Below are 11,099 nucleotides of genomic sequence, written 5' to 3'. Positions count from 1 at the left end.
TAGTTAATTAATGTCATATAAGTTTGTCCTAAATTAAATAATAATTAAGGGATGTAAGATTTTACTATAAAATGCCGATTGTGTCACGGTTGCCATGGCGCCCAATTGGCCCCGCCCGTGTGGCGCCAGCTGCGGCTCATTGACAGATTGGCTTTCCGTCTACTGAAGCTCAGTACTCTCGCTCTTCCTTTGTCAGTCCGTCAACGAACCTCTGCCCCGCAAGACGTGGGTTTTGACTCGGTCCTGTTTCCTGTTGGTATTTCCTGTGCGGTATGGTTCCCGTTTATTTTGTCCTGTTTAATATCGGTTTCCAGTTTCGTTCCCGTCTAGTTTGTCCTGTTTAATTTCGATACCCTGTATTGATATTAGTCCTGTCTGTCCTGTTGTTTAATATCGGTTTCCAGTTTCATTCCCTTCTAGTTTGTCCTGTTTATTTCGATATCCTGTTTTAATATCAATCATGTCTGTCCCGTCCTGTCTGGTATCAACCCCATCTGTCCGATATCTGTTCGGGCAATTGGTGTCGATCTCATTGGCCTCTGGCTTCCTATAATTCCAGGCCAGACTGCTGCCTAACATGCATGACTCCCCATTTCCCGTAAAATAAACGGCTTGTGTGAGAAACGTCACGCATTTGGGTCCTGTTCCCGTCCTTGACATATTGTATTTTTCCCTCAATAACTTAGTAGTACTGTTTATCAACTGTGCATTTATAAAAAACGAAAACAAAACAACAAATAAATTAGCTGTTTCTGCAGTTTTGTTAACTTCGGGAACCTCATGCAGACTTGGGGAGTGACAAAAATAGCATACAAACACTAATTCAAACGATTGATTTAATTGATTCAATACTGTTTTTATTTGAGTTTAACGCGCACCGATAATTTTTGATTCAGAATCAGTAAAAAAATGTGTTTGGCTTTTTCTCAGCTCAAATTAAGCATTGAAAGTGACTAGCTTCCCGCGTCTAGGGAAGCTAGTCACTTTCAATCGCGATCGGATTGTGATCCGAATAGAAGTGGATCTTCCGTAGCGGGCAATGGCAGTGTCAGGGATGAAAAAAACAGATCAATAGCTGGGACAGGAGAGCAAAAACGTGGTCAGGGTCAGAAACGGGTCGTAAGACGGGACGGGAGAGCAGACGTGGTCGGGATCAAAAACAGGTCGTAAGTCGGGACGGAGAGCAGACGTGGTCAACAGAGGTTCGCAGACGGACTGACAACAAAGGGGTGACAGGACTGGGTTTTTAATAGGGACAGGGAGCCAATCAGAACCCGCAGCGGTTGGCGTCAAATGAGCGGCACAGGTGATTCACATCGGTAATCATGACAGTGCCGGATTGAGCATTTGGTTGGAATTCATTTTAAAAATGATTACATATGATAGAAATGACATAAAGGCTTGCTTCTGTTTTTCACAAAATCAGGAATGTATGCCGGGCTTGACTAAATCCTCCAACGGGCTGTGTCTGGCCAGTATTTTTGACAAAACTGGCATAAACTTAGGCGTTTGTGATAAATATCATAGAATCATGCAGCTTTATTCTAGCTATGATCACAACAAAGAAGCTAATGGAGATGCGTAATGTTGACTTGGCAGCAACCTGTACAGGATACCCTCTCCTTAGACAGGTAGAGCATGGGCTGGATACTGCTACTGAAGTCCATCAGCCCGAAAGCAAGATAATGGATGTAACAGCGAAAGACATCAGGTGAGAAGTAATGCTGGAAGGGGAAAAGAGCCACTGGAGGAAAGTAGTTGAAGACAATGATGGCGAGAATGACGAGGACCATCTTGAAGGCCCACTTCTTCACCGGGTGCATCTCGTCTCGGCCGGGCCCAGACTGGCGCAGCGCCCACAGGATAGCGATGTTGCAAAACACCATGAAGACAAAGGCGGCTAGGATCATGGCGGTGAAGACCTTCTCAAAGTTGATGATGCGTCCCACGCATTTGGCGCCGGCGTATCCCAGCGTGACCAGCCAAACTATTGCCGCCAAGCCGGCCCGGTGCCGGCGGTCCTTAAGTTCTGTGAAGAACACGGGGTGCACCACCGCCACGTAACGGTCCAGGCAGATGCAGGAGAGGAAGAGCGGCGACGAGTCCTTCAGGCCGTAGAAGAAGCGCAAAATGTACCAGGTGCTGCTGGTGGTGAGGAAGACGATGTTGGCCAGCTCCAGCGGCGGGATGAGACAGAAGAGAACGTCCAGGACGGCCAAGTGCAGGATGAAGATGTCCGAGGTGGACGAGTCGCCCCTGTTCTTGCGGATGAGCCAAAGGACCATCAGGTTGGCGGGGATGCCGAGGAACATGTTGAGGAACTGCAGGCCCAAATACCAGATGAGCACGGCCGGCAGGGCGCGGCAGCCCTCGTACACCGTCTGCACCGACGGGGTCTCGTTGACGGGCCGCTGGGAGATGAACAGCGCCGACGAGTTGAGAAAGAGGAAAGCCATAACTGCTCCAATCACAGAGAAAACAGTCCATTTTTTTCATTGATTTTGAAATCACGATGAATACAGGGTTAACACAACTATCTCATTGCCAAATTCAAGCACTTTTTAAAGGACTCGCAAATACAATATTCCAATTTAAACAGTATCAATAACAGAAAAATCCATTGCAAATCCTATATTTTGCAGAGGCTGTCATGATTACTGGCACCTGAGTCTGCTCCATTGGCGCCAAAAGCCACGGACCCTGATTGGCTGTTGTACTCTTTTTAAACCCCCGCCTTCCTGACAACATTCGTCAGATCGTCTGCGAACCTACGCTACACGGTAGGCAAGCTTTTGTGAAACCTGACTCTTTCCTGCCCTGTTTTCTGTCTGATTCCCGTTACCAACCTCCTTTCTGGACCCGTTTCAGTGTTCTCATTTGCCCGCGTCCCTGCGTCCTAGATGCATCATTTTTGCTGGGGACGCTTTGGGTCAAATCAACGTGCGTCCCCGGGACGCAACGTTTTTGACACCAAATTGTTATTATTACCCAATTATTATTTTTTTTAACAAGATTTACTGCACAAGAAACTTTTCGTCAGGCAGATCCGCCATTTTTTTTGTCTCGCACCGATCTCGGAGAACAAGATCTCGTTGCATCGAGATGACGTCATTGTTGTTGCGGTTGTCGAGTGAAAGAGAAGTATGCCTCCGAAAAAACAGTTGATATTAGGTGCAAATCAACAAAAAATTGGTAATTTCTTTAGTGTCGGTAATAAGTCGAAACATAACACAGAAAGTGGTAACAACGGCAATAATTCCGGCACGAAAAAACGGCGGAGAAATTCTTCAGAAGACCGCGACGGCAAGGAAAACACGTGTTTTGAAGCGAACGATTCGACAAAAGAAAATAAACAAAAGAATACTCCGAGCAAGAAAAGGACTTTTCTGCCAAAATGGACTCAATTATATTCCTGGTGACGCTATGAGGAGGATGATAATGGATTGGACCTTGAGAAGGCATTACAACTGTGGCGGGACAGCAAACCACAAAGAATATATGAACTGAAAAATTTGAAGTGATAACTGATTTGTATTACCAATAAACTGTGATGATTAAAACTGAATGAATATATAGATTTATATGATATATTTGTCGCCGATTTACAATTTCAACCACGATAACACTAAATTTCATAGATCTCTGTTGGGACCCATAGATTTTTGAGCATGTGAGTCCCCGGGACCCATCACTTTTCAGCAGTAAAATGAACACTGCCGTTTATGTTTTTGCTCCTCCGTCCCGGCCATCGACCTGTTTTTTTCTCGCTCTCGCCACTGCTTTCGCTCGACACGGAAGTGCCACTTCCGCGTTCCCAGCTATCTGCTATCCGTGACCGATGATCATCGGATCATGGGTGCAAGCCCTTTCCTCCTTCTAAATAAAGCTGAGTAAACTAACGCAATTGGGTCGTGTCTCCGTTCCTGGTCCATGACAGAGGCAAAAATATGTATGCAATTTTCACAAGCTATTTTTAATCTTGTGTAAGCATTTTTCAAGACATGTGTGTTTGCCTTAATTAATTAGCAAATATATTTGTTCATGAGGTAAAAATGACAGTAACATGTAGCTTACATTTTTAATTGCAGGAATTTCTTACTATTACAAATAACCACTGGGAAACACTACCTTCATGCACCCGTATGATGCGGCAGAGGTAAACCAGTGAAAGCTGTCAGATAGATAGATAGATAGATAGATAGATAGATAGGTAGGTAGGTAGGTAGGTAGGTAGGTAGGTAGGTAGGTAGGTAGGTAGGTAGGTAGGTAGATAGATAGATAGATAGATAGATAGATAGATAGATAGATAGATAGATAGATAGATAGATAGATAGATAGATAGATAGATAGATAGATAGATAGATAGATAGGTAGGTAGGTAGGTAGGTAGGTAGGTAGGTAGGTAGGTAGGTAGGTAGGTAGCAGGGTTGGGTAGGGTTACTTTAACTGGATTACTTTTAATTACTTTTGGATTACTCCAAAACCAAATATGCTAATAAAAGACAAAAGAAACTAAATATGAATAAAATGAATTAATTTTGTGCAGGCTTGGGGAGTAACGGAATACATGGAACGGCAAAAATGATGTTGGCAAGCTGTTTGGATTGATTTTAATTTTGTTTCTGTCGCATTTTATGTTTCGTTTTGCCGGAGATCAAAGAGATCAAAGCCAGGAGAGAAAGCTTACCACGTGATGTGAGTCATCATTTTATTCAAGTTGACTTAAAAAAAAAAAAAGAATACTAAGCAAAAGTAACCCTACCCAACCCTGGTGTTACCATACAATTTAAGCAATGATTGATCAAATTGATAAACATTGCTGGTATATACTGTATAGTGCGAAACATTGAATGCAACGGGAATCGAACCCAGGTAGCGGCAGTGAAAGTGCTGACCTGGGCTTTAATATACAGTGGAACCTCATTAGATTCATATTTACTTTCTTTTGTCTTTTATTAGCATATTTGGTATTGGAGTAATCCAAAAGTCATTGAAAGTAATCAAGTTAAAGTAACCCTACCCAACCCTGGTAGGTAGGTAGGTAGGTAGCTAGGTAGTTAGGTAGGTAGATCTGTATGTGACTTTTTCGAATAACTCATTTCAACTCAAAGATCTGTATAAAAACATTTAATGTACAGTAAAACCATAAATGTAAGTAAATGAACAAATAAAATGATGAAGTGATGTAATGCCACAACATGATCTATCGATTTCAGTCAAAAATTATATTATTATGGATTAGCGATTTCTGATACGACCCCAGACCTCTTAAAGCTCACAACATTGGTCACTAACCAGTCGTATCGGCTGCCCTATATAACAGCCTATTTAAAATCTGAATTGGGAAAATCAACAAATTATGAATTGATTAAATCAATACCTTAATTCCAGGTCAAAAAAAAACATTTGGGGTGCGGCGGGGGTAGTACTGATATTGATTTGGGTCTTTTTCCTAAATTCTTAAAAAATGCATATTACCGAATCTTATTGCAATATGTATTCTGTGTAGCACTATCTAGATCAGGGGTGTCAAACTCATTTTAACTCAGGGGCCACACGATAGAGCAAACATTCTCTCGGGGGCCAGACTAGTGGATTGAGGCGCATGTAAAAAAGAGAGAAAGAAATAAGAGAGAGAGAACGTGAGAAACAAAAAAGAGAAATAGAAACGGAGAGAAAGAGAGAAGGGGAAAGCAAGAGAGAAAGAGACAAAGAGGAACAAAGAAAGAGAAAAGGGGAGAGAGAGAGAGAGAGAAAGAGAGATGCAAATTGAGAAAAAGGGAGAGAGAGAGAGATACAAATTGAGAAAGAAAGAGAAAGAGAGAGATACAAATTGAGAAAAAAAAAGAGAGAGAGAGAGAGAGAGAGAGAGATACAAATTGAGAAAGAAAGAGAAAGAGAGAGATACAAATTGAGAAAAAAAAGAGAGTGAGAGAGAGAGAGATACAAATTGAGAAAGAGAGACAAAAAGAGAAAGAAAGCAAGAGAGAGAAATACAACTCCAGTACAGCGTCTTTGCGAGAGACACCTGGCTTGGCAAAATCAAGTGGACATATTTCAACCTGCAGCTCGTTTTTCTCTTGTGCTTCCCTCGGCGTTGTCTCGCGGGCCGCGTTTCAATCCCTTAGCGGGCCTGATTTGGCCCGCGGGGCGCCTGTTTGACACCCCTGATCTAGATACTCTATATAACACGCTACAGTGGGTATTAGCACGTCATATTGGATATTTGTATATTGTATTCTTTTTGCTTTATTATTGTATTGTTCTCAGCTCAGGGATGCTGCTGGAAATGTGAATTTCCCTTCGGGGATGAATAAAGTATCTATCTATCTATCTCTAAAAAGCAGTACATAACCTCACAATTTATTATTAAATGTTAAAACGTCGATAAAAACCCATTCAGTATCAAATGATACAGCCTCAAACATGGTACTATGAGTGACGAAAGCAGGAAAAAGTACAGTATTTTACAAATATTTGACACAATAATGTAAATTATAATGAAAATGTTACACCAGCACTTTACAGCATTCAGTTGAAAATGTATAGAAAAGAAACGTACCTGAAACTAAGCTGACACTTCTGTCTTCTCACCTTGAACCTCCAAAAATGAAGTCTTCTTAGAAGGATCCACCAACACTCGAGGGACCCTCTTGGGATCCTATCGTCCAATCAGAGCGTCCGACGCCAACCGCCATGTTACTTTAGGGCCCTCGTGCCCACACCCGTGCAGAGATGTCCCAAAAAAATGGCATTTGAAGTGAAAGTGGGTCTCGTGAAAACAATGAAAAAATGAAAATAGAGGAGGGGAACGGGGTGGAGGGGTTTTGCCTTTGCAGCTCTGCCAGGCCGACATGCCACGGCACGCCATCCTCCATTCGACACCAATTGGCAATGATGCAACCAAGCAATGCGGAGGGCATGACGGAAAATTGACGGCGGTAAACAACTGGTGCAACTGAGCACAAAAATCGCTCATGATTCAATTCACCGCAACATTTTGGTGAGTGTTACGCCAGGCTGGAAATTGGTTTTGAATCATTTCGGCACTGGCTCCCAAAAATTGCATGTTTTTAGAAAACATGCTGTCAGGTACCAAGGACAGGAAACAATGTTCCCTGTAATTTTCCACGGGTCTGAGCGTTCACACAGTCGGTGAGCAGCGCTTGAAACAACAGTGAGCAACCATAATCCCAAGTGTGGCAAGATAATTAATGATCAAACATGTCCAAAACTTGACATTTTGCTGAGTTTCCGGCAATGCAAAATGATTTTTCACTTTTGAATGAATTGACTCATGTACGATTGCAAAGGTTGTATGGCCTACAAACGTCGTTTGTTCTTACAATTCTTTTTAATCACATTTTTAGTGGAAGTACAATGTTGGCAACACAAACTTTTTCTTCTTTTTTCCGTGTTTTTTTTCAATTCCTTTAAAAAAATGTCCTTGTGTTTATTTTTTCCGAGCTGTTACTTATTTCTTTTTGTTCTCTATTTACTTTTTTGTTCTATCCCCCCCTTCCTTTAAGTCATTTTGTGCATAATTTTACCTAATATTTGGTCATGTTGGGATGAAAGAAGCAAAAACAACCCGAAGAGCTGTTTAGGACCCGAAAGAGCCGGTTCCTTTTAGTGAGCCAAGCCGAAGAAGCCGGTTCTCGGCCAACTCTACTAACTTTACTCAACTTCGTTCTACTCTGACTTGACTTCAAAATACCGCATTTAGGACACAACGTCAGGGGAACCCGTGTATTTTTACCTTCATGCACTGTAACTTTGACTTGAGTCGCTTCTTAATTAGTAATTTTGAGCCCTGATTTTTGTGCGTTGGCCAGATTTTTTTGTGAGCTGAGAATGTGCAAGCAGTGCGCAATTGCACACGTGCGCAGCTTAGAGGGAACACTGACAGGAAATAAGAAGCAGAACCCACTCGCGTAACGTTACTCACAGTTTATTGGGGAGAAGAGAAAGGAGTGCACACTCGATTTGGAAATCGTTAAGTTATTAAATGTAGTGTGCTACCTCATAAGCAGATAATTAGTACAGTGGAACCTGGGTTCTCGACCATAATCCGTTCCAGAACCCTGTCCGAAAACCGATTTGTTTGATCACCAAAATCATTTTTCCCATTAAAAATAATGTAAATCGTTTTAATCCGTTCCAACACCCTGAATGTTTACCTTGAATGTTTAATGTAAACATAAAGCTAACCCAGGCTAATCGTACGTCCACGTTATCGTAATCTTCCGTACGAAAGATTACGCTAACATGAACGTGTAAAAATAAAAAATTCAGGTCGTTTACAAGTCATTTAGCACCCGGGTCTCCACAACAAGTGGTGAGCGGTTCGTTGGAAAGGGGGCTGCGTTACAACACCCTCAATGTTTACCTTGAATGTTTAACGTAAACATGAAGCTAACCCAGGCTAATCGTACATTCGCGTTATCGTAATCTTCCGTACGAAAGATTACGCTAACATGAACGTGTAAAAAAAGGATAAAGAAAATAATTATGAATAGGATTGCTTACTTTTGTGGTGGTCAGCAGAAGGCGCAGGTGGACAGTAGGGTATTCCCTAGCAAGATCCGACACTTCATATTTTGCTATTATTTCTCTTAAATGCAATAGTTGTACGCACTACTTTTCTTTTTTCACCTGTAGCAACTTTGCTGCTTGCACTGACTTTCTTCGGAGGCATAATAAGGGGCAAAAACACCTGTACGCCGCTCAGCATCGCACCCTAGCGTACCGTTGTTCGAACTCCGATTTTTTGACCGAACAGCGAAGGAAGAATTTCTCGAAATTTTTGGTCGGACTCCAATTTGTTCCAACTGAGAGGCGTTCGAAAACCGAGGTTCCACTGTATATAAAAATCTACTGCCACCTACTGATCTGGATGACTATTACAGTTCCTCGTCTGAAGAAAGCAAAAATACTGAATAATGGCCTGATTTTGGGGGGAAAGATAAAATTGGGCAAATTCCAGCGGCACACTAGACAAGGTCTCAGGGCACACTAGTGTGCCCCGGCCCACTTGTTGAAAAACACTGTCTTAGACTATGTTAACCAAATAAATCCTTATTGTCATTGCATTTGCATTTTAAAGTAAATAAAAACCATGATATGGCATTCAGTATCAAATGATACAGCCTCTATACATCAAACATGGTACTATTGTTCTTTTATCCTCACTGTTAAATGTGAAACTGGAGTGCCACGTCCAATTTGTTGTCACAATATGTTCAACGCATTTTGTAACAATGACAATAAAAGGTATATTCTATTCTATTCTTTTTAGAAAACATGCTGTCAGGTACCAAGGACAGGATATAGGAAGCAGAACCCACTCGCGTAACGTTACTTACAGTTTATTGGGGAGAAGAGAAAGGAGCGCACACTCGATCCGGAGATAGTTGGTCGCGGGGAGTAGATTGCTCGGAACACGGAAGTGGTCAAAATCAAACGGATCGTGGCCAGGTCAAAACGGGAGCAAAAAAACAGGAAAAAAATGGAGATTCACAGGGCTTGGCAAAACAAGAGCCTGTAATTTACTTACACATACAAAAAACATATATATATAACTTTGAGCCCTTATACAAGTCACCATATTTACAGGGATTTTTGTAGGGTGCGACTTATACTCCAGTGCGACGAATATGTTTTTTCCTTCTGTATTACGATTTTATTGTCTTTTGCGACTTAATTCAGAGCAATTTATATTCCAGAAAATACCTTAAAGGTTTTAGTGGTTGACTGAGCCTATTTTCACTAATAATTACAGCCTGGTAATAACATAATAATAACATAGTTACAACATAATAATGACAAATTGCCATTTTTAAATAAGTTGTGTTGCTATTGGTCATCTGAAATTGTCCCAGATCCCCTCCTGTCTGGATGTGTTATTACAAAACTTGGGATCTCCAATCGAATCAAAACGAGCACATAGACACACAAAAAACACGAGTTCTTAAAAATGATACGTAAAGACAGTCTTATTCTTTATCATCTGCAAAGAACGATTCATATTAGTGTTGTAGTGGTGATAAAATGTAAGACATTTTAATGAACTGTCCTATTATTAAGATAGCATAAAACATAGCAATAACAGCAGAATCATTGACACACACTGCTCAACCGAGTTGAGAAATGAAATTGTGAAAGACAGAACTGGAGTAGTAGTGGAACTGAGCAAGCGTGTTGATAAGAGAGTACTTTGTTGGTTTGGACACATGGAGAGGATAGATGAGGAGCGAATGTTGAAGAGGATCTACAGAGCAGAAGTCAATGGAAGGAGACCAAGAGTATCAGGTAGACCCTTCTACCTACCGAGAGAGCTAACTGTGGTCTTTGTGATTGCTGTTTACGTTCCACCGGATGCTAACGTTAGCATAGCGCTAAATCTCCTGCTCGCTGCTATCAATAAACAGCAGCTTGCACACCCCGACGGAGCTTTTATCGTCGCCGGCGACTTCAATCAGGCATGCTTAAGGACTGTACTTCCCAAATTCATTCAGAACGTGGACTGTGCAACCAGGGGGAAAAAACATTGGACCGCGTGTACAGTAACATCAAACGTGTACAGAGCTTCCCCCCTCCCCCCACCTAGCTGGATCCGACCATCTCTGTCTGTCCCTCACCCCCTCATACACGCCCCTGAGGAGAAAAACAAAGCCTGCAACAAGGACAATACAAACATCTTCTTTGTTCCTATATCTTCTTTGTTCTCTTCTATCCTCACTGTAAAATGTGACACTGGAGTGCCACATCCAATTTTGTTGTCACAATACGTTCAACCCATTTTTTAACAATGACAATAAAGGTATATTCTATTCTATTCTATATTTCAAGTAGGGCAGCATGGCGGCGCAGTGTTTAGCGCATGTGCGGCATAGTTCTGAGGTCATGAGATCGAACCTCCTGTGTGGAGTTTGCATGTTCTCCCCGTGCTTCAGGTTAATTGGCCGGTCCTAAATTGTCCCTTAGGTGTAAATGAGCGGGTTGGTTGTCTGTGTCTGTGTGCCCTGCGACTGGCTGGCAACCAGTCCAGGGTATCCCCTGCCCACTGCCCGAAGACAGCTGGGATGGGCTCCAGCACC

The 11,099-nt window shown here is 42.1% G+C and overlaps 1 protein-coding gene across 1 annotated transcript; it reads right to left on the bottom strand.

The window, feature by feature from the left end:
• Positions 1-1,568: 1,568 nt before the first annotated feature.
• On the bottom strand, positions 1,569-2,456 carry hcar2 (hydroxycarboxylic acid receptor 2-). Its single transcript, XM_088319987.1, has one exon. It carries the CDS (start codon positions 2,454-2,456, stop codon positions 1,569-1,571), a length of 888 nt encoding a protein of 295 aa, XP_088176113.1.
• Positions 2,457-11,099: the final 8,643 nt, after the last annotated feature.

The sequence above is a fragment of the Urocampus carinirostris genome, chromosome 16 (assembly GCF_059441175.1).
Source record: "Urocampus carinirostris isolate Australia breed hairy pipefish chromosome 16, RoL_Ucar_1.0, whole genome shotgun sequence".
Lineage (NCBI taxonomy): Eukaryota > Metazoa > Chordata > Actinopteri > Syngnathiformes > Syngnathidae > Urocampus > Urocampus carinirostris.
This window is presented reverse-complemented; position numbering and strand designations above follow the sequence as displayed.

Excerpts from the sequence above, each read along its gene's own strand:
- hcar2 (XM_088319987.1), bottom strand. The coding sequence starts at position 2,456 with ATGGCTTTCCTCTTTCTCAACTCGTCGGCGCTGTTCATCTCCCAGCGG.